Source organism: Alligator mississippiensis, chromosome 11, assembly GCF_030867095.1.
Source record: "Alligator mississippiensis isolate rAllMis1 chromosome 11, rAllMis1, whole genome shotgun sequence".
NCBI lineage: Eukaryota > Metazoa > Chordata > Crocodylia > Alligatoridae > Alligator > Alligator mississippiensis.
Window position 1 is genome coordinate 57493758 of NC_081834.1, and position 27911 is coordinate 57521668.

A 27911-nucleotide genomic window follows, 5' to 3' on the forward strand; every position below is an offset into this window, starting at 1 on the left:
AGTCACAAAGGTGATGGGAGAAGTTAGGACTCAAGATTATGGGCTGCAGTTTTAACAGGGAACAGTGAAGATAACCCAGGGACAGCTAGGACGGGAGAAGAAGAAATACATTTAGATGAGGTAATAGGTGAAGGCCGTTGCTCCAGAACATTTACAAGGAGAGTCTCACCCAGAGGGAGGAAGAGGTGATCTGACCTGAGTTAATGGAGGTGCTTCCTCAGTTTCAGGTATGAAATGGGATTTTTTTATCGGATAGACAAGGTCAAGGGAGGAGAAGAAGTTGCCCAGATATTGGTACCCCGACGGTACTGGCTGAGGTTGTTAGAGATATCTCATACCCTGCCTGTGGGAGGACATTTGGGATGGGACAAAACCGAGGCACAGTTAAAACAAAGAGTTTTTTGGCCTGGGATGTATAAGTTGGTAGAGAGATACTGCAAAGAATGTCCCGAGTGTCAAAAAGTTTCAAGTTATAGTTCGGTTCGGGTACCCTTGATACTGATGCCCCAGGCAGAAGGCCCTTTTGACAGGATTGCATTAGATATTGCAGGGCCATTCCCAAAGAGCGTGGCCAGGTTTCAGTACATATTAGTCATGATAAATTATGCTATGTGTTTTCCTGAAACCATACCCTTGCATAGTGTCACCGCATCAATGGTGATTGAGCGGGGTATGTGAGACACTCCAAATAAAACAACTTGGAGCCTCCGTCTACCACCTCCAGGTGGATGTTTTAGTAGAAAGATTCAACAGAAGTCTGAAAAGCGTGCTGCAGGCCTGTATCCAGGAAGACGTCTGGAAGTGGGAGTTAATGCTACGGCCGTTGTTGTTCGCAGTCAGAGAGGCCCCACAGGCCTCAATGGGCTGTACCCCGTTCGAGTTGATCTATGGGCATAAACCCAGAGGTATACTGGATATTGTTTGCAAAGGTTGGTCTGAGAGATCTTTTGAGAGAGGAGAGACCACTCGGTTAGTACAGGACTGCCGAGAAGGTTTAGAGAGAGTACAGGAGGTGGCACAAGGGAATTTAGACTAGTCAAATCAGACAAAAATGTACCTATGATCTTTATGCCTGAGAAACAGACTTACAGGCTGGTAATTGGGTGTTATTATTGTTACCCGACCATAGTAAAAAACTGTTGGCTCGGAGGCAGGGCCCGTTCCAGGTAACTCAGAAGTCAGGTCCTGTAAATTATGAAGTACAAAGAACCAAACCAGTGAGGAGGAGACAAGTTTCTCACATAAACTCGTTAAAGAAATGGAACAGTAGAGAGTCCTTGTTAGTGAAAGAAGACGTAGGAGATTTAGATGACAAAGGGGATCCCAGAATATCAGAGTGGGAACCGGGGGAGCCCCAAATAGGAGGTGAGCTGTCGGCAGACCAGAAAGAAGAGCTAATGCAGTTAATCCATAGGTTTCAGGATGTATTCCAAGCCAGGCCCAGGAGGGCAAGAGGGGTATACTGTGAGATCAGGACCCCAGAGGGGTGTGTGGCCAGAGATCACCGTCAGAGGTTGCCCAGACATCTCTGGGAAGCCGTGAGGCAAGAACTTGTCCAAATGTTAGAGGCAGGAATAATAGCAGAGTCATGAAGTCTGTGGTGAAGCCCGTACCTAAACCATATGGCAGTATTAGACTTTGCAGGGACTTTAGGAAAGTTATTGAGGTGGCAGAAAGTTATTGAGGTGGCAGCCTTTAATGCTTTTCCCATGCCACAAATAGAGGTGATGTTAGAAAAGATTGGGCAAGCCAGATGCACATCCACTTTGGATTTAACAAAAGGATATTGGCAAATACCTATGCACGAGTGTGATAAAGAGAAAACAGCTTTTGGGACTCCATGAGGGCTTTTTCAGTTTAAACGTATGCCATTCGGACTCCATCGGGTGGCTGCGTCCTTTCAGCACCTGATGGACAAGATATTAGCCCCTCATCCACATGATGCTTCGGTGTATTGACAACTTTATAATATTTTCACCGTCCTGGGAACAGCATTGTCAACATTTACAAGCAGTCTTACAAGAACCTGGGAAGACAGGATTGACAGCCAACCCTAAGAAATGCAGCCTGGGACAGGGAGAGACCAAGTACTTAGGTTTTCAGATAGGTGCGGGGCAGATAAAACCGGTGGCTGACAAGATAGAAGCCACGAGAACTTACCAGTTACCCAGCACTTCAAGACAACTGGGATCGTTCTTGGGGGTCACAAACTACTCCAGAAGGCTCATCCAACATTTTTCAGAAGTGGTGGCCCCACTAACAGATCTGACAAGAGGTAAGCCACAGCGGTTAGATTGCTCAGGAACGGCCATAAAGGCTTTTGAAAGAACCAAGCAAGCGCTTTGCAGTGCACCTGTCTTGTACACACCCCCATTTCAGGGACCCTTTTTCCTGCAAACAGATGCATCAGAGTGTGCTGTAGGTGCTGTGTTATTTAAAAAATGGCAGGGCAAGGAACAGCCTGTAGCATATGGCAGTAAAAAGCTGACGAAGGCAGAGACCAAGTATTCCACCACAGAACGGGAATGCCTCGCAATCAGGTGGGGCATTTAACTGTTTAGATATTATTTACTTGGTCGGAAATTTGTGTTGATTGCAGACCATGCTCCTCTAAGACGGCTACAGGCAGCCAAGACCGATAATGCGAGAATACTGCGATGGGCTCTCGCCATACAACCTTTTCATTTTTCAGTTGAGTACCGAGCCAGGAAACGGAACGTGGTAGCTGATTTCCTGTCCCGCTCCACATCCAATGGAGACAAGCGGTGGTACGAAGCCGGAAGGGAGACGGAGGATATTAAAGAAAAGACATTGGACGAACATGGTGAAGACGATATTCTAACTAAAGGGGGAGGTATGTAACAGGGAGACACTCTTCCTGTTACGGGAACATCCAGGCAAAGCACCCATTTGTGGAGAACTTTCTGTTCAACCCATGGACCTGGGCGACATATTGACTGTTCACCCATCCAGGTCACTAAATGCCCACCACAGACTTTGGTGAAGTATCCATTACTTGCTGACAGCGGGGAGGTGTTCAATCAGTCTGAGATAACAAAAAGACTTAATTGCCAATTAAGCCTTCCCGGCTGGCAGTAGACGACCTCAACGAGCTTAGGAGGGCCAACTTCAATGAGCTTAGGAGTCTAGTGGGGAAGGCACTGAGGGCCCAGAAGGTAGAGGAGATGGGAGTCCACGAGGGATGGTCATACCTTAAGGGGGTGATCCTCCAGGCCCAAAGGATAGCAGTCCCTGAGAGAAGCAAGGGGGTAAGAGTGCTCAGAAACCCCCACGGCTCAGCAAGGGCATCCAGCAATGCCTGATGACCAAAAGGGGGTGTACAACCAGTGGAAGGGAGGAGCTATCACCAAGGGGGAGTACTCCTCCTCGGCCCGGGAGGGTAGGAGGGCTATTAGGAAGGCCAAGGCAGAGATGGAGCTCAGGCTGGCGTCCAGGATTAAAGACAACAAAAAGTCCTTTTTCAAGTACGTTGGGAGCAAGAAGAGGGCACCAGGCAATGTAGGGCCCCTGCAAGACGCAAACAGTAATGTTGTGGCTACCTTGGGCAAATTCAAGAGGAAGTTGGATGATCACCTGTCTGGGGTCTTGTGAACCCAGCATTCATTCCTGCCTGTGGCAGGGGGTCAGGCGAGACGATCTGTTCAGGTCCCTCCTGACCCTAGCTACTATGAGACTATGAAACTACTATGTAACCGGAGATTCATAACAGCTGGGTGGAAACATTGTATAAAGGACTGTCGGTGTGATCAGAGCTTCCCTAGAAGGGGAAGAGGAGCCGAGGCCTTAGACGCCAGAGACAGCAAGCAGCCCTGCAGAGAGGCGCAGGCGATGAGAGAGAGATTTGCCAAGAATTTCTTGTTGAAGCGGCGAGTGCCGGGGTGTCCGGCCCATTGGAAGACAGATTGCTTATTCAGCCGGACGATTGCAGCTCCGTCCGGATCTGTGGCAAGGACTTTGTTGCTGTGAGTTGATAAGTGGGGCAGGCTTGCAAACACCCACCTGGTGAGTATTCATTGCGGGACTGATAAGCGAACTGGGAACTTGTAGGGAGGTGAGGGGTGAACATAAGGACTGTCATGTACTGGGTCAGACCATAGGGTGGTCTTGCCCTGTCTCCTGCATCCCACTGGCAGAGAGGGGATGCTGGAAGGAAGAGTTCAATTACTGCAAGTAGCAGGTACCATATTACAGGAGGGCCCTCTGTTGTTTCAAGGCTCCCTTGATATTTACCATGTGGGATATGAGGATAGCATTTCTAAAATGTTTGAAAGTCTAGCCCAAAAACATTTGCAGATACCCATGGATCTGGCAGTCCTGCAACCATCCACAAGACTCCCCAGAGAACCCCCAACACAGCTGGCAGAGAGGGTGAAAGCTTTTTATGAGATTAAAATAATTGGTCAGGACATACAGAGGGCAATTGTGTTAAGAGTATTACCACCTGGTGGGTTGGGATAGAGGAATGCTTGGTGTGGAGATGGAGGAAAAGGGTTTCTTGTCAGCACCACAGTTCCTCAACACTAACAACACCTCAATAAAGCCCGATGAGGACAACAGCACAGTCACAAGACCGGCAGAAACAAAACATGGCGCACAGAGAAATGGAGGAAGACAGAAAAAAAAAAACAACAACAAAACAAAACACCTCCAATGAGCACTCACACACACAAACAAAATGCAGCACAGAAAGGTGGAAATGAGCATGGTACATACACGGGCAGACTTTAACACCCCCCCACACATACATGCATCCACACAGAGACGGGCAGGCAAGTAAAAAAAAAAACCCCAAAACACCCACAGCCCACACATGCAGAATCAAACATGACGTGCACACACAGACATGGAGAAACAAGCATGGCAACACATATATGGACAGGCAGAAAGAAACACAGTACACAGGCAAAAACAAAACAGCATGTGCACACACTCGCTCTTTCTAAGATAGGCAAAAGACATGGGACAGAGAAGGGAAGGCAGAAAAAAACCCAGCAAGTGTGCACGCACGCACACACACACACACCATCCATGGCACAGGCAAAAGAAGAATATGGCACAGAGAGCAACACAGCAGAGACAGGCAGAAACAAATATGGTGCGTGCACACAGACAGGCAGGCAGAAAGAAACACAGCAGACGGGGGAAAGAGAAAACATGGCACACATGCACACACAGGCAGAAACAAAGTACAGTGTGCACACAGGTTGAAACACACACACACATGGAATACAGAGGCAGAAACAAACATGGCACAGAGGGACACACAGGCACAAACAAACACTGCATACACAGATGGAGATAAGGAGAAAGTAACACAGACACATGGAGACATACACACACACACACACACACACGCAGGCAGGCAGGCAGGCAGAAATAAACCAAGCCCACACATGAAAAATACAGGCATGTGCAAATGTAGGTGCCAAGTATGTAGGGACCCTAAGGGCCCCGGATCCCCTCAGGAAGGGGGCTGTCGGGGCCTGAACCAGAAGAAAGTAATGCAATATTTCTCCTTTAAAGGAAAGATCTGCTCGGGGCTGTGGGGACAGCGACAGGAGGCAGGGAAATCCATGTGCATGTGAGTGGCGAGGAGCTCCCTCCAGGTAAGTCTGGGGGAGGGGGTGTCACAGGTGACATGGCAGGGGAGCACAGGCCCTGCCAAGATTTCTGCAGTCACAGTGGGGCAGGGGCTGCAGCGAGGCCAGACCAGCTCCATGCAGTCTGCAGCCCAGAGGGTGGGACCACATGCGGGACGGAGCGCTGTGCCACCTGATAAGACATGGCAGTAGCAGAGGTGTGCCCCAGTTGCTGCCGGGCAGGCAGCGGGTGCTTCACCTTGGTGGTGCAGTGCTCCCTCCTGCGCTGGCTCTTGTCCACTGGGCTGCAGAGGTGGGTCCTGCCCCAAGTTTGTCCAGCCCTGTGCCACACTGTAGGCACAGAAATCTCAGGGCATATATGCCCCCCAGCCTCATGCTGCATTGCTTGTGCCCCTTCCCACATCACCTGTGGCCATAGCCCCCTTCCCCACACACCTACCCCTTTCCCCACATCCTGGGGACTGGGAGAAGGAGGTACGTGTCCATCATCTTAGCCCCCTCCCCCCCCAAAATAAAAGTCGGTGCCCATGTGTGCAAGCACACATATACAGAGGCAGACATGAATCAGGTGGACACACACATTTAGAATCCGGGTGTCCGGGGCCCATGCCCTCACAGAAGCTTATATATTGTAAGGCCGGAAGGGATCTTGGAAGATGATCGGCCCCCGAGTAACCAAGTGCCCCTGAATAACCCGAAGTGTTCACACACACAGCCATTGAACTGTGCGTGTGCATATAATTTTGTGTCACGCCCTCCTGCCTAACAGCACGATATTGAGATCCCCGAGGATTGATCTGGCGCGTGTCAAGTCAAAATCACCTCCTTGGTTTTGCTGGAGATGCATCGATTGATGCATGCCAGAGTATTATTTGCCCTGCTGACTACAGTGTCGCAGTACCAGCTTGTATTCATACTGTGGTCTATTATTACCCCCAGGTCCCTTTCACTTGTAGTGCCACCAAGCCTGCAGGTGTGTTGGGGGCTGTTCATCCCCAGGTGGAGCACTTACATTTCTCAGTGTTGAACTTCAGCTGATTTCGACTTGCGCAACTTGTCAGCCTGTCTAGATCTGCAGTCTATCTTGAAGCGTGACCACGCTTCCCCATAACTTGGTGTCATCTGCAAACCTGGCCAGTGAGCTCTTCACTCCCACATCCAAATCATTGATAAAAGATGTTGGAAAGCACTGGACTGAGCACCGACCCTTGTGGGACACCGCTGCCCACTTCTTGCCGGGGCAACACAGATCCATTTGTTAGGACTGTTTGGATCCTCCCCTGCATCCAGCTTCGTACCCACTTGACTGTTTCGGAGTTAAGCCCACAATCCTCCAATTTTCTCACAAGAATATTGTGAGATACCAAATCAAAGGCTTTTTGGAAGTCTAGGTATACGATGTCAACCTCTTCTCTCTTATCCAGGCGGTGAGTAACCTGGTCATAGAAGGAGATAAGGTTGGTAAGACAAGACCTGCCTGTGATGAAGCGATGCTGGCTGTCGTTCAGAATCTTACCTTCTGCAAGCTTATCGCAGATAGACTCCTTGATGAATTTTTCCAGGATTTTCCCTGGGACAGAAGTTAGACTAATTGGCCTATAGTTATGCAGGTCCTCCCTCTTCCCCTTCTTGAAGATGGGCACCACATTGGCCCTCTTCCAATCCTCAGGGACCTCTCCAGAATGCCACAAGTTTTGAGAGAATTTTGTCAAGGGCTCTGCGATGACTTCGGCCAGCTCACACACACATTCAGGCAGGAAGAAGTGTGTTTACACACACAAGTGCATGCATACAAGCACACAGGGAGACATGAACTACACACAAACAGGCACATAGAGGCAGGAATGCACAGACATTCAGGCAGACATCTGTCACACGTGCATACATGCACTAGACCAACAGACACACATGCTATAGTAGGTTTGGGGCTAATTAGCTCAGGCAGTCCCTTAACAATAGAGTTGTTCATATTCTGGGCCCACCAGCCTCTCAGACACCAGCATGAACCCCACTCCCTACCCCAACACTCACACAGCCCACAGGGCTCACTCACAGCCCTTGATGGGGTAGCTCCCAGCCCCCAAGAAGGTGCGTCTGGCTGTCTGCCGCTTTTCTCCCACGCTGCTATCCTGCTCCTGTGCCCTGGGGGGTGAGCTCCTCGCTGTGGCACCGCCGCCTCCAGCTTTGCAGTCCTGGTTCTCTTCCCACACCCAAGAAGTCTCTTTCCAGACGCGCTAGCCTGGCAACCCTTGGCCTTTTTCTGCTGTTTTCCTTTACTGACTTCCAGGTCTCTGCTCCTTTGTCTTGTCCTTTCATCTCCCCAATTCCTCTACCAGGGAGCCTTTTAACTACCTTTCCCCAGCCCCTCATCTTCCATAGTTGGCTCAGTCCTCCAGGCCTGCAATTAGCTTGATTGTCAGCAGCTGGCTCTGGTTCCCTGCAGGCCTACTGACTCCTCCAGCCTGACAGGTGCAGTCTATTGAAAGTCTTTGCCAGCTGGTTTGCTACAAATACGCTGAGGCAAGCAGAAATAAACCCAGCACATTCTCTCTCTCTCTCTCTCTCTCTTTCAACCCAGCCATCTGGGGTACGCACCCTCACATTCATGCAGAGGAATAAACCAGATACACGCACACTCAGGCAGGCATAAATCAGGAGCATATGTACACACACATACATACACATACACATGCATGCACACATGAACTGCAGACAAATATACACACATAGGGGCATAAACCAGGCACACACTCAGGCCCAAACACACATAAATTAGACAAACACACACAGACACAGAGGCAGGAAGAAATAAACCCAGTGCCCACACGTGCACACACACGGACAGGCATCCGCCACCCCTGTCTCTTCCACATAGGATCAAGATGCAGCGCCCCACATGATGCCTTGTACAACCGCACACAGACCTGGCAAATGCCCAGGCCTGTGGGCTCCGATCCAATACAAGGAGCAGCTGTGCCACCACACCCCTCTGGATCCACCCCTGCCAACTGCTTCTCACAGCAGGCTCCCTTCTGTTGCTTGGCATGGCCAGGGGCCACTGCTCTCGCCTGTGCTGCTTGTACAGCCTCAGGGTTTTGCAGCCCTGAACTGCCCACAAGCAAGCTCAGGGAGCCCAGTGCCTGTACCACCCTGAGTCTTTAGATCTTCTCATCCCCCTAGGCCTGACATTTTCAATCCCTAGGGCCCACTTTTCTGGCTCCCATCCCCACACTACCTCCAGCTCCAGCCCAGTGCCCCTTTAACCCTTGCTTCTGTCATCCTTAGCGCTGGAGCTTATGTGGCCTTGAGGTTCACACACTGGCCATTGAGTTACACGCCAGCTGGAGGCTTGCTCTAGGACCTCTGGCACTGAAAGGAAAAGACAGGCACTGCTTGCAGAGAAGGGGAATGCATTTTGCTCTTGTCTTTGCCAGGAAGCAGCAGAGATGAGGTTGATGGCCCCTGTCAACCAGAGACAGGAGCCACTAACCACAGCATTTGTGACCTAACCCCAATGGTGATCCCCTTGTCCAGAAAAGGAGTGAGAGACTTGGGGTCAGCAGTAGGATCAGCAGAGATAACCCTTATGGCTATTGTCCCCTGTGCCTCAGAGAGGCCTGGCAGAGCTGCACAGGTCCTAGCTGCACAGGTCCCCAGAAGCCCTGCAGATGTCCCAGTGAGGCCAGCCACTCCCCAGAGACAGCGTTGTCTCTCTCTAGACCAGCCAAGACATGTCCTTGTCTGAGCTCGTGCTGACACCACACAACAGCCCTGTCACACACCCATCCGGCCCAGTGCCCCAAGGTCCCAAGGGGCAATGCCCCAGGAGAGGCAGGAGAGTGAGGGCTGGCCATTCACCATCCTGTTGTGCTGCAAGCTAAACACATGGGAGAGATCCAGGCTTAGTGCCCTGCACCCAGCCACAGCAAAGCTCCCCCCATCCCAGTGTATGCTGATGGGGGCGGGAGGGAAAGGCAGGGATCGAGGAGGAGACAGTACCCTCTGGCTGGGACCCCCAGGTATGAGAGCCAGCAGGGGCACTGGCACTGGCACAGCCCCATTCCCAGCCCCAGCCCAGGCTGCTGCCAACACACGGTGCTGCTGAGGAAGGTGTAAATCAGGCCCCCCGCCCCAAGCCCTGTAGCAACAGGAGCAGGGAAATTCCCTTTCAGACCCCACGTGGCATCCATCAACGCCTGGAAAAACCCTGACCACCCTCTGCTCTGCCTGGCAGCCTGGGGACAAGGCCAGCCCCGCACGTGGTCCCTGGGATAGGACGGCCAGGGCTCCACCCCATCCTTGAACTTCTCGGGATGACTTGAATCTTGTGTCACAAGCAAGTTGGCTGTGGAGCTCTGCTCCCTCCTGCTGCAGCTGAGCAAGGTCGTCTCCAAAACCCTGCTGCTCCAGGCTGCTCAGCTCTTCTCGTCTCCTCATGGTCCATGGGAGGGGGGACCTTGGGTTCCAGCTGCTGATCTTCCCCACACCCGCCAGGCCTTGCAGCACCTTGATGATCCATGAGCAGCGTCTGGCCAGCCTCTTTTGTGACACCTCCAGTGACGGAGAGACCATCCCTTCCCTAGGTGTCCAGTCCCCTGGCTGGCTCACTGTGGGAAGACACTGGGCATTGAGGCTGGCCTAAACTGCTGGCATGAGGAGAGGCAGGGTGGGGGCTAGGTCTTGGAATGGGGAATGGGGGTCTGGGTGGCGATTAAGAGACGACTTTTGGTGCAGCACAGCATAAGGCATCACCCACAGCTTTGGTGCATGCAAATGCCCAGTGCCTACCAGAGGCTGCGGGAACACCTTCAGAGAGCCTCCCGTGAGCTACAAGAGGCAGAAGCTCTTGAACAAGCGAAGCTAGAGGAGGTCAATGCCGAGTGTTTGAAGCTAGGGGCGGAAAAGATGAAGGTCAGGACGGCAAAACAGGAGAAAGAGAAGAACCTCCAGAGTCTCCGATACAGGCTCAACGCCGCTGAGGAGACTCTCGAGACATCCCGAGAGGCCCTGCAGACAGCACGGGAGCACCTGGAAAGAAGCAGAGAGTGGCTGAGGCAGCATGAGGAAGATGCAGAGAATCACAGACACTGCAGGAACGTTGCCCTGTGGACCATGCTGATCCCCGTGGTGGGGACCATCGCTGGTAAGGAGAATCCCCCAAGAGGTTATTGCTCTGCCCTGTGAAACCTGGCAGTGCTGCCTGGGGCTGAGGTTCGGCTGGGAGCCAGGCTCCTGGATTCCCACTCAGCCCTGGAGAGGAGTGAAATCAAACAGGGGAGTCAGGATGTGTGTTACGCTTGTGCTCCCGCTGTCTCATGTGCTGCGTTACAGCTCGAGAGTGTGCGCAGAGCGTTCATCAGAGGCCGAGGCAGATACTGGGAAGAGCCAAGCTGGGAGGTGAGTAGCCTCGGGCCCTGGCCTGGGGCAGGAAAGAGCACGGCCCCCTGCCTCCTCCCAGCCCATGGGAGCCACGGAGGAGCAGCCGGGGCCCCGCTCACAGCCGCCTCGGTGTTGGGGCTTCAAGCCCACTTTTATGGAAATGGGAGGCTCCTCCCTAGCTTGCATCTGCGGCCGTATGACTGAGGGCAGGCGAAACTTGGGGGCATCTTAACACCAAGTCTCTGGACTCGGGCCTGCACGTAGGATGCCCGCCAAAAGACTTTGGCAATATCTGAAGCCCCTGGCGGGGGTGGAGGATGTTTGCCAGTTGTAGGGCCACTTATGGTTTGGACCGACTCATGAATTTAGACTCGATTCGGCTGGTTTGGCTTGGGACATGAAACATTTCTTTTAATAAAACCTGAACTAAACAAAACAAAAACTGTTTTCAGAGGCGTTGGGTGTCGGCTGCAACTGAGGCCGGGGATGGTGACAGGGCTGTGCTAATGCTCCTGCTGGGACGACAGGCTCCTGGCTAGAGGGTCTTGTCCCTCTGCTCAGGGTCCCCGTGGGGATGGTGGGACCTGCCGGGCGGGCACCAGTTCTCCGGCCCTGCGGGGTCCAGGGAGCTACCCTCTAGCCCGCTGCTCTCTGTGTGTGCAGAGCATTCGTTGGAGGCAAAGGAAGATACTGGGAAGAGCCAAGCTGGGAGGTGAGTAGCCTTGGGCCCTGGCCTGGGGCAGGGGCAGGAAAGAGCACGGCCCCCTGCCTCCTCCCAGCCCATGGGAGCCACGGAGGAGCAGCCAGGGCCCCGCTCACAGGCTGGGGGTGCCGGCTGGGGAGGGGCAGAGTCTCCCCAGGCCCACGCCAGCTCCTTCCTCTCTCCCTTACAGCAGCTTGGGGACACGTGGAGGAGACACCACCATGCCAGTGCACACAGTAAGCACCACCCCGTGCCCCTGCAGCCTCCCGGGGCCTGAGAGACCCCTTTCTGCCAGGGATGGGGCTGGCTCAGGAAAGGGAGGAGGGGAGGGGGCAATGCAGCCATAGGAGATGCCCTCCTCTTTGTCCTGCAGATGCCCCATGCCTGGGCACAGGCTCAGCCTCGAGCGCACACTGCAGCTAGTGGAAAGGAGGCTCCAGCACATGACCTAGCACCTGATGAGAGATCTGAACCCGTAAGAGCTGAGTGGGGAAGATGCGGGGTCTCTGAGGGGGCCTGTTCCCAGAGGGGACCTGGAAGCCATGTTTTCTGCGGTCTTGGGAGGACACGGCCCTGCCCCACATCCCCCAGGGTCTGGACCATGTGGGGTGGGGTGGAGGGGACGTGCTCTGCCCCCCATCTCCTCTCTGCCCCCCATCTCCTCTGTGCCACAGGCCCAGACCTGCACGTCCTGCACCATCCTGGATCTCTGAGGAGCCTGAGGAAATGGAGGACCCTGACACTGCCTTCATGCAACCTCCCAGCCATGCTGCCGTGGGGGATGCCTTCGTGGGGCCGTTGCTGTTGGCCTGCCTAAGGGAGACCTTTGTGCTTTTGCAGGAAGATGGCGTGGCTCTCCCCAGCCCAGCCTGGCACCCCCTAAGTCCCCACCAGGACAGGCAGATGGGTGTCAGAGTCAGCCCATGCCTGTGCCAGTGCTGGAGCCAGCGGTTGCCCAACATCTGGACTTCCACATCTGGTGCCTGGAGCTGCAGCGCCAGCTGGGCCTCCCTAACCCGGATGCCAAGTCACTGGCCCGTCTGATCCCCCCAGTGCCACTCCGGTGCCCCCGTCCCACGTACGCTGAGAGACGCCGGCTCTGGAAGAGCATCTCCCGCACCCCTCGGGATTCCCGCGCAGCCCTGCGGGTCTGGCGCCCGCTGCCCGCCTTGCCTGAGGAGGCGCCACAGTGTGAGGAGGCCGAAGCCGTGAAGACAGAGGAGCCTGGATCCGACCCACAGGATAAGGCCGCGAGGCCTCTGGGATTGGACAGCCAGGAGCCCTGTGTCTGCCTCCCCCAGCCCTTGCCCTGCTGGGCCCCGAGGCTCATGAGCCTCCCTGAGGCTGCCCTGAGCCAGCCCACGCCCCATGCTGACGCCAGTCTGCAGCCTTCTTTCTAGCACGGGAGCCCGGAGACACAGCCTCTACTGGCCCGCGGGTCCCAGGGGATGGCTCTGTGTGGGAAAGAGACTCCCTCAGCCGCCCAGACCCATCCTTGGGGGAAGCCTTGCAGCGCGGCTGAGCCAGAGAAGGGCCCAGAGCACCGCCACCCCCCCCCCGAACCCCTGCAGGCCACTGGGGTGCACCAGCCTGCAGGGGAAGCTGCACCTCCTGGCCCCAGAGCCTGCGGGCAAGCAGGATCCTGCAGACACCACCGTGTTGCCAGGGGAAGCCAGCACCAAGATCCCAGACCCATCTGAGGATGGTTGTGCTTCCCAGGAGGTGTTGGAGCGGCACCTCATGGGGAAGCAGCTGCAGGAGGTAACTGAGGAGCCAGGCCCGGCCTCTTGCCAAATGCTCCCAGGGGCAGAGACTGATCCAGGAAAGAAGGACCTGTCCCACCCGTGGCGCACCACCAACGAAGGTGCAACAAGCAGCATCAGATGCCTCCTTCCCACCCCGGTGAGAGGCCGCCATGGAGGAAGGGAGCAGTGGAGCCTGGAGCAGTGCAGGAAAGGCAGCCAGCTGCCCCCTGCCTGGCACCCCAGAGGGCAGAGGGGGGCACCCAGCGGGCAGCCAGTGGCAGCTGGGAGCCGAGAGCTGCATCAGACTGGTGGGCAGGCGCCTGACCTCCCCTTCGTCTGTGGCCTGGAGGGAAAGCCAGCCCGTGCGGTCTGGCCAGGAGACTCTGGGCAGCTTGGTGCCAGCTGCAGCCTGAAGGAGCTTCAGGGGCTGCTCCAGAAGATCACAAGGGTCATGGCAAGAAGCCCCAAGGCCTCAACAAGCTCCGTGGCCGGTGCAGAAAGGGGCCTCCAGCAGCGCAGCCTTGAGACCAGCTGGGAACGGGATCAACTGGTCTCCCAGCTGCCCCCAGGCTCAGAGATATCCCCGGGGACCGATGTCCCGTTATCTCAGACCTCCATGCCTGCGTGGAGGCACCGACCAGCCTCTGTGCTGCTCCCAGAGCCAATCCACAAGCCTGGTGGGGAAAGCGGGATGGGACTCAGTCAGGGGAGACCCCCTGGCTCCAGCCAGCCCCAGCAGGGAAAAGCAACCCATGCTACCAGCTCGAGGGCTGTGGCAAGAAAAAGCCTAGCTGGCACCCCCGGAGACACCAACAGGCTCCCCAGGGAGAGGGCACGGGGTGCAGGGCCAGGCCTTTGGCCGTGGAAGGAGGGAGGGACCAAGAAGTGCCCTGTGGGGGCAGCCAGGCCCGCACCCAGGCCAGACCACGTAGAGCCCCCTGACCTGGCACAGCTCCTGGGCTCCATCCTGACCTCCCTCAGCGCTCATGACCTGCAGCTCCAGTTTGTTGCTGACCTGCTGAAGAAGCAGTGCCCCCAGGGTGTCAGTGCCATTTGCCCCCACCAGGCCCCTGTGCCAGCTGCCTTCTCCACCCAGCTGGATGTCCAGGCTCAAGGCCAGGTCCGCGCCCACAAGATGAGCCTGAGCTACAGGCTAGATGCCCCTGGCGGGCCAGCTCAGGAGGGGCCGCCCACAGGGGGCTCCTGGGGGACATGGAAGGGGTGAAGGGTCAGGCGAAGGCAGGGACATCTGAGCAGGGCCTGGACAATGCCACAAACGTCTGGCTCTGCACATCCCAAGCCCCGGATGGGGTCTATCAAATGTGTAGCAAGAAGCAGCAGAGGAAGCCAGGTGGCTCTTTGGGCCCTGGTGGCTTCCAGGGACCCCTTGAAGAGCCTCAGCGCTCATCTCCAGGGGACCCCTTGGGTCCTTCCAATCTGGACCAGAAGCCCCTGGAGAGAGGGAGCAAGAGGCAGGACAGGAGGCTGAGGAGAACTTCCCACCAACGACCCCAAACTGTCTCTGTCAGCACCAGCACCACGCATTTCCCCCCCCAGCAGATGGACGGAGCCACTTCTCTCCTGGCCACTAAAGAAAAGAAACGCCAGAGCAGGACCCCATCGGTGCCCAGAGAAAAGGTCCCTTTGTGCCGCCGCTTCCTGAGGTGCCTCCAGCGCACCTTCTCCAAGCTCTGCCTCACCACGAGGGCCCGGCTGTCCCGGGATCCACGGAACAAAGCCTCCCTTGCGCCATCAGGCCTCCAAGGTGGCACCCCATTGGCACCTCCCAGTCCCCACCTGCCTGCTGGGAGGGACACCCAGGAATCCACCTTCTCCCTGGGCTCGGGCAGGTGGTCACCCTCCTGGTCGTCTTCTTCTAGGGCACTGTTATCTTTTCCCATCTGCATCACAAATGGGCACCCACTGACTCCCCACAGTTGGCATTGGGAAACGGTGGTATACTTCCCATCCCCCCCTGCAATTCCACCATCTCTAGGTCCTTCCCATGGGAACAGCACTGAGAGAGAGTGCATTTGGCATCTGCCTTTCACCCTCTTCAACGTGGGGACATCCTACAACACCTTCGTGGCTACGAGTTCCAGACCTCCAGCATGACAGGGCTCCAGCACTGTGCCCTGACCTGTCGGTAGTGGATTGATAACGATGTGTCCTTCCATATATTTCGGATGTGATATTTTTCTCTGTCTCTCTTAGTAAAGGTTGTTCTTGATGAATGTGCTCCAGGTGTTTTTCTTGCGCCCATTTCCCCATGGATGAGGTCAGACAGGGGATTCCCTGCTTTCGTGGGTGCTCATTTCTGTGAAATCATGAAGGGTGCAGAGAAAGGGAAGAGGTGCCGAGCCATGAGAGCCTGAAGTCAGTCAGACGGCAGGTTCTAGACGAAATAAGATCGAAAGAGGCTTGTGCTCTGTCTGTCTGTCTGTCTGTATATATATTTGGAAAGCTTATGCTCTCTGTGCATATTTGTCTTATTTAATTAGTTTATAAAGGTGCAACTCTACCTTGCTTTATTACTGAAGGAATCAATGGCCCATTGTTCTTCACTTCACAGGTGTAAGGTGCTAACGTTTCTCTCTCCTTAATGCTCCTGACTGATGAAACTAACCTTTCTTAGGGGGAAATTTGTTCTCTGCAACTTCAATTTCTTCTCCTATTTCACAGCTCTTTAGCCATTTTGAAGATCAGAGGACCTCTTTCTTCAAGAGTGAGTGACCCAGGAAATGCCGCACTCTGTGTATCAGAACCGGACTAATGTATCTCTTCTAGATTTATGGAAATCTTTTTCACCATCTCCTGCCATCGCGGATCTGGGGTGAAAATAACAGTGCTGGGGGGATGTGGGGGTCAGGGGCGAGTTGTGTGTGTGTGTAGGTCTACTCTAGCAAGAAGGGGCGGATAAGGGTCTGTCCTTCACCTGGTAGCATCAATAACCCTGAATTTGAAGTGGGACATGGGGTTTTTCAGTGCTCTGATATCTGCTGGTGAAAGTGCTTTAGCTGAAGGGACACAAGGGGGTGCTGGACCACCACATGAAATACTTGGTCAATGGATTAGGCAGATCACTGTTAAGGGGCAGGGATTTCCATGGGGGATATCTTCTGTTGGACTGCCTGCATGGTTGGGATTGATTTAGACCAGCTTTAGGTTCAAGGCATTCATTCTTCAGGAAAGTAACGGTCAAGTATTTGATGGATTCATTTGTTTGAAGAGGGAGGAGAGAGACTTGAATTGAGAGCACATTTGATACTTATGCTAATTTCCGCCAACAAGTAGCTAACTTACTGTGAAACGATGGGAAATTGTAAAATATTGTAATTAACTGAATCTCAGTTGGTGCCAGGTAAGTGTAAATGGGAATGATATTTAGGAGAGCAGGGTAGGGAGTGTAAAGAGGATAACAAGGTGATCGCAGGTAGCCGGCATGGATTCCCCAAGGGCAAATCATGCTTGACCAACGTGATTCCTTCCATGATAAGGTGACAGGCTCTGGATGTGGGGAGAGTCATAGATGTGATAGGCCTTGACTTTAGCAAGGCTTTTGGACACTGTGGTCCCCTCTATACATTACAGGTACCACACAGTTAACTGTTTAATTACCCATTTATCTAAAAACCTGCAGCATATTTTCATCTCTAGCTAAAAACCTGCACTCCTGGGTGTTCAGATGAACTCAGGTGTGGAAATAATTGACTGAAGTATTGGAGGCACTGCCGACACACACAAGAAGGCTAGCTTTTGTTTTGTGAATCTGAATGAGACGCACATTTAATTACAGTGATTACAAGACTAGTGACACTATATTTTTTGACTCTTGCCTAGCTTGTTGTGGTTTTTAACCTTTATATATAATATAGCAAATAAATATACATCCCACTAATTGTATGCGTTTTTGCTTTGATCTTAGAGTGAATGCTGTAGCGCTGGCCCCTAGCATATTAGTAAAGCTTCTAGTTTGTCTTTAACTGGGGAAAATGTGCACTGTGGTCATGGGGGGAACTAGGATTTAGGAAAAGTGGGGAGCACAGCCACACAGCATAGTCATACAGAGCACAACACATTTTTTTCCATTTAAAAAGAAACTAGATGCTGCACTAATATGCGCTATAATATTTCATTTAAGATCAAAGTAAAAGGATATAATTCCTGGAATGTGCACTAGATTACATGTGATTTTAGCAATAATAATTTGCTGGATTATATATAAAGTTTAAAAAGCAACACAAGAAACTGGATGAAAAATAGTCAAAATAGCACAAAGATCTTGCATCATTAGTTCTGTAGTCATTATCGTTAAATGTACGCAGCTAATTTCAGATTCATAACACAAAATCTAGCCACCTTAAGCATCTTGATGTGCCTCCAATACTTCACTGTCAGTCATTTCTACACCTGGGTTGATACGAGCACATGTGAAGGAAGGCTTTAAGCTAGAGCTAGAAAAACATTGTGTAGTGCTGCTACAGGTTACCAGCTGGGGCATGTCTCTATTGGGGTTTTGCAGCTCATGCTAAAGCCTGCACTGCTGTGGTTTTGTCCCTGTGAGCCGGTCCAACCTCCACCCATGTTGCAATCACCTTTCTTGACAAGGCCTGAATTCCTTTACTATCTATAGCTTTCCTGTCATCTCGAACCCTTGCCTGGGTGAGAGGTACCCACACGTGGCAGAGAGAATCTGAGACAACGTGAGTGGCAGGGGACGGGGGTGGGGGTGCTATTATTCGCACAATGACCTTCATGTACAGAGAAACCAGCTTGGAACTTACCATATCTTCTTGCAAACACCATGCCCTGGGATATAAGATGCACCTTTATTTTGAAAGGCAGAAGGAAGGGAAAATAACAGCTCTTTCTTTGTGATAATTGGACACATCTACATGTCAAAGCAATACATTCCAGCACATGTTGCACCAGTCTTTATTGCATCTGGACACACCATTTGAACATGCACTGGGGACTGCAGCATGTTGAGCCAGGCTGAAGCTGCCCCTGCTGGCATGGCTTCTCCAAGGGCTGCTCCAATCTAGTCCAGTGTGTTGTGGAGGGGCTGGCTGGGGCACAAGGGTGCTACAGTGTGGGGCTAGCCAGCCATATTGAAACCCCAAACTCATGCCCCAGCTAGCCCTATCGGCATCTACATGTGGGTTGCTGTGGAATGAAAAACTTCACCGTAAGATAGTATTTGTATTTACAAATGCTATCCTGCTGTGGAGTTAATTAGTTTACTCCTTCCTAATAGCACTGCACTTGTAGACATTGAGAAGTTTAGTGCAGAGCTAATTAGGCAACTGCAATAATGTGTACATTGGCACAGCCTCGTCACCATCCCCACCCGTGGCTGCAGCCAATACCCAATGCCTTTGAGGGAGGTTTAAGAGCAGCCTGACACATGGAGCAGGACAAAGGAGATGGAGGAAACCAGCAAACCACGGGAATCTATGGTAGAAAGAATCATAATTCTCTAGACCTTTTGCAAATGCAGGCATTCGTATGTGTGTATTTAATACTAGTGGATCCAGCCCTTTGAACACCTAAGTACAACAGGGGATGTGGAGGCAGGAGATGGAGAGAGTCTAGAAGCTGCAACAACGAGACATGCAGCAGTACACCGCAGGTAAGTACCAAGGGGCCCTTTGGGCATCAGAAGGGGGTGGGGGCACCAAAGGCACCATTCGGAGGGCTCAAGTGCTTTTGTACTAAAGCTTGGAGCATGGGGACCAAGCAGGAAGTCCTCGCACTACCGCTTGCAGATAATAACTTCGATTAAGTGGGGCTAATGGAAACCTGGTGGGACCCTACCCATGGCTGGGCAGTACACATTGAGGGCTACAGGTTGTACAGAAGGGACAGAGTAGGGAGGAAAGGGGGAGGGGTTGCTCTCTATGTAAAGGAGCATTATACATCTACCCTAATCAAAATGGGATCAGAGGAGGAGAAAGTTGATTCATAGATTCATAGATGTTAGGGTCGGAAGGGACCTCAATAGATCATCGAGTCCGACCCCCTGCATAGGCAGGAAAGAGTGCTGGGTCTAGATGACCCCAGCTAGATGCATATCCAACCTCCTCTTGAAGACCCCCAGGGTAGGGGAGAGCACCACCTCCCTTGGGAGCCCGTTCCAGACCTTGGCCACTCGAACTGTGAAGAAGTTCTTCCTAATGTCCAGGCAGTATGGGTTAGGATACATGGAGATACATGGAGATTGTGGGGAAAGGAGCTTGGTGCGAGGTGGGGGCCTGCTACAGACCACCACATCAAGAGGAAAAAGATAGACTTGCAATTCCTGAGGCATCTTTCAGAAACCTCTCTCCCCACCTCTGCTTCAATACTCCAGGGGTGCAGCAACATCAGGGGGGCAGACACCTCCCCCTGCCCCAGAGCCAGCAGATGTGGAGCCCCTAGGCCAGGATCCAGATGTTCCTAGACCAAAGACCTGTGGATGGGAGCTCCTGGTGGGGGGCAGATGCACAGACACAAAGGGGACCAGGGATCCAGATGTTGTGGGTTCCCAGAGCCATCAGCCAGCTGTTGAGGTGGGCAGTGACACTGATGTGGAGGATGGTGACAGGAATCCAGAGGTGGGGGTGGCAGCCCAACTGACTGCAGCATCTCCCCGGGCTCTCGAGCCCCTTGCACCTGAAGCTCCTGATACAGATTTGGAGGCCCCCCAGCCCCGCCCATCCTCTTGGCCATCATCTGGGGACGACAGTGAGACTGATGCGGAAGGTGAGTGATAAGACCTCGCCCTGCCCGGTTCTGTCCTCTTATCCCCTGGGCAAGGGTCCTGAATGACCCTCCCCCTCCCCCCTGAAGGCCTGGGTTCCACCCCCATCTCCGGCGCAAGGGCCTTTGAATGGCTGCCCCTCCACCAGACACCTGGGTTCCCGACCCTCATCCACCCCCGGACACCTGGGTTCTCAAAGTCGAGCACCCGCTGCCACCAGCTTTGATGCCTGGGTTTGGTGGGCGCACGCTGCCCTGCAGTGCATGCGGGGATAGCGCTAGGACTTCCCTCTCACCCTTTCTCTTTCTGCCCCACTCCCCCTCCCCCCTGCAGATGACCCCAACCTGGCATTGGAGGCCACCCAGTGCTACGTGGGCAACGAGGCTGGAGCCCCCGGTAGGATACCTGGAGTCTCTCTGAGTTGCGGGGGGAAGGAGAGGCTGGGAGCCTGGACACCTGGGTTCTCTCGGAGGGTTGGGAGGCCGGTGGGTTAGAGTAGGGGGCTGGGAGCCTGGACACCTGGGTTCTCTCTCCCCCTGCCACTGGTGTCCCCACATTGTGGAGGGGGGGCAACATGGGGGATTGTGGGTAATTCCCCTACCTTCCCCCTTCCCTGCAGCCCCCGGCCTGGAGGAAGAGGAGGCCACGCAGAGGTTCTCCTTCGGGACCCAGTGCCGGGCAGGGGAAGGTGAGTGAGGAGTTGCATGGTGCCGCCCAAGGGGGTGGAGTTAGCCCCAGTGGGGGCGGGGTCTGGCTGGGGGTGGAGCCAGTGACCCACTGGATGGGGTGCTGGGTGGGAGGAGGGGTTTAACACCCCAGGGTCACATGATGTAGCCCAAGTGGGGGGTGGAACTGACCACCGGGCTGGGTCCCATGAAAGGGGTGGAGCTAATGACCCCTGCAGGGCAGGTTTACTGCGCAAGCCCTCAGTCCCACACCCTGGGGTGCCTCCACCCTGACCCTATGGCCCAGGGGGGCAGGGCCTTCGAGTGGGGTGGAGCTAATGACTGACTACCTGGGCGCGGAGCTCCAGGTCTCCCTACCACCTCCATGATGTCGCTGCTCCTGCTGGGGGCAGAAGGTTCCCTGACGGCCATCTTGGATCTAGCACCAAGTGGGGGAGGTTCCCTTGTGGCCATCTTGGATTTGACACCAATAAAGAGCGGGGCGTGGGACTTGCTGGCAGCCGTCTGGGATTAGACATGCCTGCGGTGGCAATTCTCTGGTGGCCATCTTGGATTTTGCACCAGCATGGGGAGGTATCCCTGTGGCCATCTTGGATTTAAAGCCCTTAGTGAGGGTGTCTCCTGGCAGACATCTTGGACTTGCTACCACCACAGATGGGGAGGTCCATCGTGGCTATCTGGGATTTGATGCCAGTGAAAGGGGGCTGCTGCAAAGGATTCTGGGAAGTGGCAGACTAACAGGCCTGGGCTATAGGGCCCCACTAGGGATGTGGACGGGGACCCGGGAGCCCCGTCTCCTGGGTCCACTCTCTGTCTTCCCTCCCATTTTCCAGTGGAGTCAGACGAGGAGCTCTACGTGGAACAGGCCACCCAGGCCTTCATTGCCCAGGAGGAGGAGATGCAGCCCCTGCCCATGGCACCGCCCCCAGCACCGCCCCCGGCACCTGGGGGAAAGCAGCACCCACCCAGTGGGGCCACGTTGGAGCCCCCAGGTGGCACCAGACTGGAGCCCACCCCGAAGCCAGAGGAGGAGACTCAGCCTGTGGCACCAGGCCGTGGCACCCCACACGGGCCCAGCCCAGCACTGCAGGGTGAAGAGTGGTGGGGGGGTGTATGTGTGCACATCCTGGACACCTGGGTTCTGTGCGGGTGTTCCTGTCCTGAGTGCCTTGGGGGGGGGGTGGTCCTACACGCCTGGGGTGGGTGTGGCGTAGCTCATGTACCGCGTACGTGGGCTGGCTCTCCAGCCCCAGGAGGGGAGTTATGGGGTTGGCAGTCTGGATGTCTGGGTTCTCTGGGTGGGGGGCGAGGGCTGAAGGTTGTTAAACCAGGGGGGCTGGGAGCCGAGACGCATGGGTTCTCCACACCCTGTGAGGCGGGCAGGTGGGTGCATGCAGGGGAGCTCCCTGGCTGGGGAGGCGGCAGGACTGACCCTTGTGTTCTCCTCTTCTAGGCCCTGTGGACGGGGAGCCAGGGAGGCTGCAGCTGGAGGGCACCAGGGCCGTCCCCTCACTTGCAGAGCCCCAGCTTGGGGACAGCACTGAGGTGAGTGCTGCCCCAGCTCCACCCCCACACGCCTCCTGGAGCTGGAAAGACCCCAGGCATCTGGGCTCTGAGCGTATCCTGCTCTCACCAACCAGTTGTTTTTTTTTCTTTCCTCTCTGGGAAATGGAGAGAACCCAGGGGTCTGGGCTCCCTTTTACACGTCCCCCCCACACCCCCCAGGTCTAGCCCACCTGCCCTGCTTGCTTCCCAGAGCAGGGGAAGAAGCCAGGCATCTGGGCTCCCAGCTTTCGCTCATAACCCTCGCTCCACTCCCAGAGCCAGGGGGCGGAGAACCCAGGTGTCTGTGCCCACGGTCTCTCATCTCTCCCTTTGTTGTCTCAGGTCCCACCAACCCCAGAAGAGGAGGCGGCAGCTCTGGCTGCTAGGAGGCGCCGCAGCCTGCGCTCAAGCTCTGCCCCGAGCCCTGCCCCCGCCCCTGCCCCCGCCCCCACCACTGCCCCTGTCCTTCGACGCAGCCAGCGGCGCCGGGCAGAGGCCACCCCACCAAAGCCTCCCCAGAGGCACAGAACCCAGGGCTCAAGTGGTCTCAAGGCCCCAGGGGATGCTGGGAGCAAGGCCAGGGCCCCAGAGGATGCTGAGAGAGAGGCCAGCCAAAGCAAGGTGTGACTCGGGCCTGCCGGGGCAGGGCATGAAGGGGCATGGTCTAAATTGGGGGGGTGGAGCTTGGCTCATTTGTATGGTCTCCTGACATGGGTGGAGCCTGAATCCAAGAAGGGGCAGGGCGTAAGCATGGCTTCATGACGGTGGCGCCTGAGTCTTGGAAGGTGGTGGGACTTCGAGCTGGCTGTGGGAGGGCTTGGCTATGCCAGGTCATGCCTGGTTGGCGGGGTGGGGAGCAAAAGAGATGAGGCCTCACTTGCTGGGGGAGGGGGTGAGGTCTCAGGCTGGGCGCAGGGCATGGGAAGGAGGAGGTGGGGCTTCTGAGGCAGTGGGCGGGGCTTGTTCTGGAGCAGGGGTTCTTACCCTCTCCCCTGCCCCACAGGAGCCGGAGCATCACCCAGAGACCCTGCGAGACCGCCCCACCCGCCAGCGGGCAGCCACCGCGCCCCGGGTATGAGGCTGGGGGTGGGGTCATAAAATGGGGTCATTCCCCCCCCACCTTTTAGGCCTTGGTAAAATTCCCTCCTGAGTTGCAAAGGGGGGAAGGTGCATGGATTGTACCACTTCCCCCTACTGGGATTTCGAGCCTGGGTGTGGGGCCTGTGGTGTGGTGGGTGGGGCCTAAGTGGCTGTGGGCGGGGCTTGGCTGTGCCAGGTCATGCCTGGTTGGCAGGGTGGGGAGCAAAAGAGATGAGGCCTCACTCACTGGTGGAAGGGGTGAGGTCTCAGGCTGGGGGCGGAGCATGGGAAGGAGGAGGTGGGGCTTCTGAGGTAGTGGGTGGGGCTTGTTCTGGAGCAGGGGTTCTTACCCTCTCCCCTGCCTCACAGGAGCTGGAGCATCACCCGGAGACCCTGCGAGACCGCCCCACCCGCCAGCAGGCAGCCACCGCGCCCCGGGTATGAGGCTGGGGGTGGGGTCATAAGATGGGGTCATCCCCCCACCTTTCAGGCCTTGGTAGGGTTGCCTCCTGAGTTGCAAAGAGGGGAGGTGCTTGGGTTGTACCACTTCCCCCTACTTGGGGGGTGGAGATTAAGAATATGATTAGCAGTAGACTACCAAATCACAGTAGAGGGGGCATGAGTTGTACCACATGTCAAGGGTTACAGGAACTGCACCAACCAGCCCACCTTGTAGGGGAGGGGGTGTAAGTGAGGTTACACCAAGCTGTAAGGGAGTGGGGTAAGAAACGTAGCACCTTGTGGTTGGGGGGCAGGATTCTACCATAATGTCCTAGAGTTGAGGGATTGGGGGTGGGGGTGGGGATGGGGCTGTACCACTTTGTTCTGGAACTTGGTTGGGAGGAGAGGACTGTACCACCCTGTTTTGGGTGGGGAGGGGAAGGACTGTACCACCTGTCACAGTTGGAGGTGGGGGGCAAGGATTTTAAGGTTTCACACCTGAGGGGTGGGAATGTACCACCCTGCCCTAGGGTGGGGCCGATAAGATGATCTCATTCCTGCAGATCTGAGATTATGACTGGCACCCTGTTTTTTGGGGGGGGGAGGGGTGACTGCACCATTATGTCCTGAGGGGGTTGGAGACTATACCACCCTGTCCCAAACCTCGGGGGTGTGAAGACTCTGCCACCTTGTCCTCAGCGTTGGTGAGGACTGTCTCGCCATCTCTGACCTAGGTGGGAGAAGACTATACCACCCTGTCCCAGACATGGGGGGCATGAGGACTGTACCATTCTCATGGGGGGGGCCAGGGGTGAGGACTGCACCATTATCCCAAAGCTGTGGGGGAAGAGTTATGCTAGGTGTCCCAGACTTTGCGGGGGGGAGGGGGCGATGACTATATGATGATGTTCCAGATCTGTGGGGGAAGGGAGGACTGTACCACCTGTTGGGGGCAGGCTCATGGCCAGGGCTGTGTGAGCCCCTCTGTCCCACAGGTGCTGTTCACAGGTGTGGTGGATGCGGCAGGTGAGCAAGCGGTGGTAGCGCTGGGCGGGACCTTGGCCGACTCTGTTTTCGAGTGCACCCACCTGGTGACCGACCGCGTCCGCCGCACGCTCAAATTCCTGTGTGCTCTTGCTCGCGGCGTTCCCATCGTCACCCCTGCCTGGCTTGACCAGGTACCAGTGGCCTCACTCCTGACCCACAGCGCCCCCTGACCTCCCACCCCTATTCAAATAGGGACCGAGAGAGACTGCAGGCAGGGCCTCGGAGTGGGTGGGGCTAAGGTGGGAGGTGGGGCTAGAGTGGGCGGGGCTGAGGTAGGGGTTGGCAGTGTTGGAGAGCAGGTGGCACTCGGAGTGGGTGGAGCCGAGCTAAGGCAGGGACAGGGCTAAGGTGGGGTGGGTGGAGCTATGGCTGGAATGGGCAGAACTAAGGGGGGTAGGGGTGTTGGAGTGGGCGGGGCTACAGCCAGGAGTAGGCAGGCTTTAGAGAATGGTGGTATGGACAGTCTAGGAGGGGGCGGAGCTAGACTTGGGGTGGCGCTTGGGCAAGGCAGGGGCAGTGGGAGGGACTTTTCCTTGGGAGGGCCACTGCCTAGTCAAGCTGAGGGAGAAGAGAGGCCTGGTCATGACCCTGTTTCCTCGCCAGAGCAAGCGCAGCCACTGCTTCCTGGAGCCCAGCGGGTTCGTGGTTCGAGACCCAGAGCAGGAGGAGAACTTCGGGTTCAGCTTGACCCAGTCGCTGCGGCGGGCACGACGTGGGGCCTTGCTCCAGGTGGGTGCCCAAGTTCCCTCTTATACCCCTGGCCAGGCAGCCTTTGGGTCTCCATCCCCTCCCCCCTTTTTAAGTGTTCCCATCTCCTTCAGAGGGTCCGCCCCAGCTTTGAGGGTTTGCCTGTCTGACTAGGCAACCCCACCCCACCCCACCCTTGCCTAGGCTCCACCCCCTCATGCCCCATTGCCTCTTCCGCCTGCTGAAGAAGCCCTGTCCCTCCGTCAGGCCGTGCCCCCTTTTCAGGTAATGATGGGGAATCCCTGCCAGCCTTAGACCCAGCCTCCTTTCCAGACCCTGTAGATCAGTGGTCTCCAGCCGTTTTAAGTAGAAGATCACCTTTTGGCATTTAAAAGCAAACCAAGATCTAACCCCGCCCCCCACCCCTGCCCAGCAGGTAAGTCTGTGGGGAGGGAAGGAGGAGGGGAGATTGAGGCAGAGGGAGAGCAGATGATTATTTGGCGGTGCGCCTCCCCAGCAAGCAAGTCAGTGGGAGAAGGACACCCGAAAATTCACCGTAGCCCCGTCCCAGCACTGCCGTCCTGCTTAGCCTGAGCAGTGCGTGGCACTGCCACACCTGCTTGGGGAGGGGAAAGCAGCACCACGCTCTGCTTGGTCCGGGTGGCAGTGCTGGTGCTGGGAGCAGAGGCTCTGGTGAATTTTTCGGTGCCTGCAGCCCCCCTCATAGCTCTGCTCCTAGCGCTGCCCAGTGTGCAGATCCAGAGGCACCTGCCCCTTGTGCCCTCCAGGGCTGTGCACCCCCTTGGCTGTTGGCCCGTGCCCCCTCCCTCCTGCCTGAGCTGCCCTGCGTTTTTGGGGGTGAGGCACTTGCCCCCTGATCTGTGTGCGGTGGAGGCAGCTGTAGTTGCAGGCTTGGCTTTGCATCCCAAGCGTGGCTGCAGCTGGCCCCAGGAGCAGCCCAATGCCACGTGGTGCGTCCCGCCTCCAGGCTTAGCCTCATCCCCTGCCCACTTGGTGTGTAACATCAGGCCAGTCCCAGGCAGACTGTAGCAGGACTCGGGGCACAAAGCCCAGCCTGCAACTGTAGCTGAATGCACACAGAGAGGGGGGCACGTGCCCCTCAGGGCCTCCACTGGCGTGCGCACAGTGGCAAGAGCCCCCCTGCACCCCTGGACAAGCTGCCTGGGCTCCATCCTCTCACCACGCGCCTGGCCGGGGCCCCACTCAATTTACCCCTGCTCCTGCCTCTGCAGCACCGTCCCTCACTGGGGCCTCAGTTGGGCTCCCCCCGCTTCCCTCCCCCATGGACTGATCTGCTGACTGGGGTTGGGGCATGTGTGTGCTTACCCCCCTTCCCCCCCCCCCACCATGGGATAGACTTGAAGAGGCCTTGATCCACTGGTTGGTGACCACTGTTGTAGATCTAAGTAGCCCCACCCCCTTTTCAGATGTCATGGATCTGAGAAGCTCCACTCCTCCCTCCAGCTAGCATGGTGTCGGGTTGGTCCCTCTGACCTCTCTCTCCCTCCAGGGCTATGAGATCCACGTCACCCGCCATGTCCAGCCAGAGCCTGAGCGAATGAAAGAGTTAATAGTCTGCAGTGGGGGTCTCTTCCTACCCAGAATGCCGCGGGCCTACAAGGTGGGGGTTGCAGGTTGGGAGTGACAGGCATCATGGGTGGCAGGGAGCTGTGGGTTGGGAGTGAGGGGTACTGACAGGGGATGGGGGGGATGCGAGTCGGGAGTGAGGGGTACTGGCAGGGCTGCGGGGGTGGAGACTGCAGGTTGGGAATGAGGGGCACTGCCTGACCCCTACCTGGCGCCTCCACAGCCCAAGCGCCTGGTGCTCTCATGCGCTGCCGACCTGCCCTGCTGCCGCCCTGCCCTGGCCGTGGGTCTGCCTGTGGCCTCGGCGGAGTTCCTGCTCACCGGGGTCCTGAGGCAGGAGGCTGAGCTGGGCCCTTACTGCCTGGACCAACCCCAGCCACTGGCAAAGCCATCCCCCTCCACCCGGAAGAGGAAGGGAGCAGCTGGCTCCTCTGGAACCACCAAGCGCCGGCACTGACAGGGTTAATGCCCTGGGGGGTTGGGGGGGGCTGTTCCTATAGATGACTATATTTTTCAATAAAGTGACTTTTGCAGGAAAAAAAGGTGTTGGTGTGAAGTGAGAGGGCAACTTAAAATAATACAGCCTTAAGTATTGCCAGCAATTTTTTTGTCATATAAAGTAATTGT

At 55.8% G+C, this 27911-nt stretch overlaps 1 protein-coding gene and 1 long non-coding RNA gene across 2 annotated transcripts; both read left to right on the forward strand.

The window, feature by feature from the left end:
* Window positions 1-11206: 11206 nt before the first annotated feature.
* On the forward strand, window positions 11207-12483 carry LOC132243844 (uncharacterized). The gene is made up of 3 exons (XR_009455423.1): window positions 11207-11712; window positions 11894-11939; window positions 12378-12483. It is a non-coding gene; the product is annotated as an uncharacterized LOC132243844 (long non-coding RNA).
* A 143-nt stretch (window positions 12484-12626) lies between these two features.
* LOC132243705 (mediator of DNA damage checkpoint protein 1-like) lies at window positions 12627-27826 on the forward strand. Its single transcript, XM_059714101.1, has 14 exons — window positions 12627-12950; window positions 13423-13567; window positions 20109-20192; window positions 20524-20586; window positions 20810-20878; window positions 21710-21967; window positions 22330-22421; window positions 22764-23042; window positions 23425-23493; window positions 23871-23939; window positions 24938-25120; window positions 25593-25718; window positions 27208-27318; window positions 27508-27826. Exons 1-14 carry the CDS (start codon window positions 12627-12629, stop codon window positions 27739-27741), a joined length of 2106 nt encoding a protein of 701 aa, XP_059570084.1. The 3' UTR covers window positions 27742-27826.
* Window positions 27827-27911: the final 85 nt, after the last annotated feature.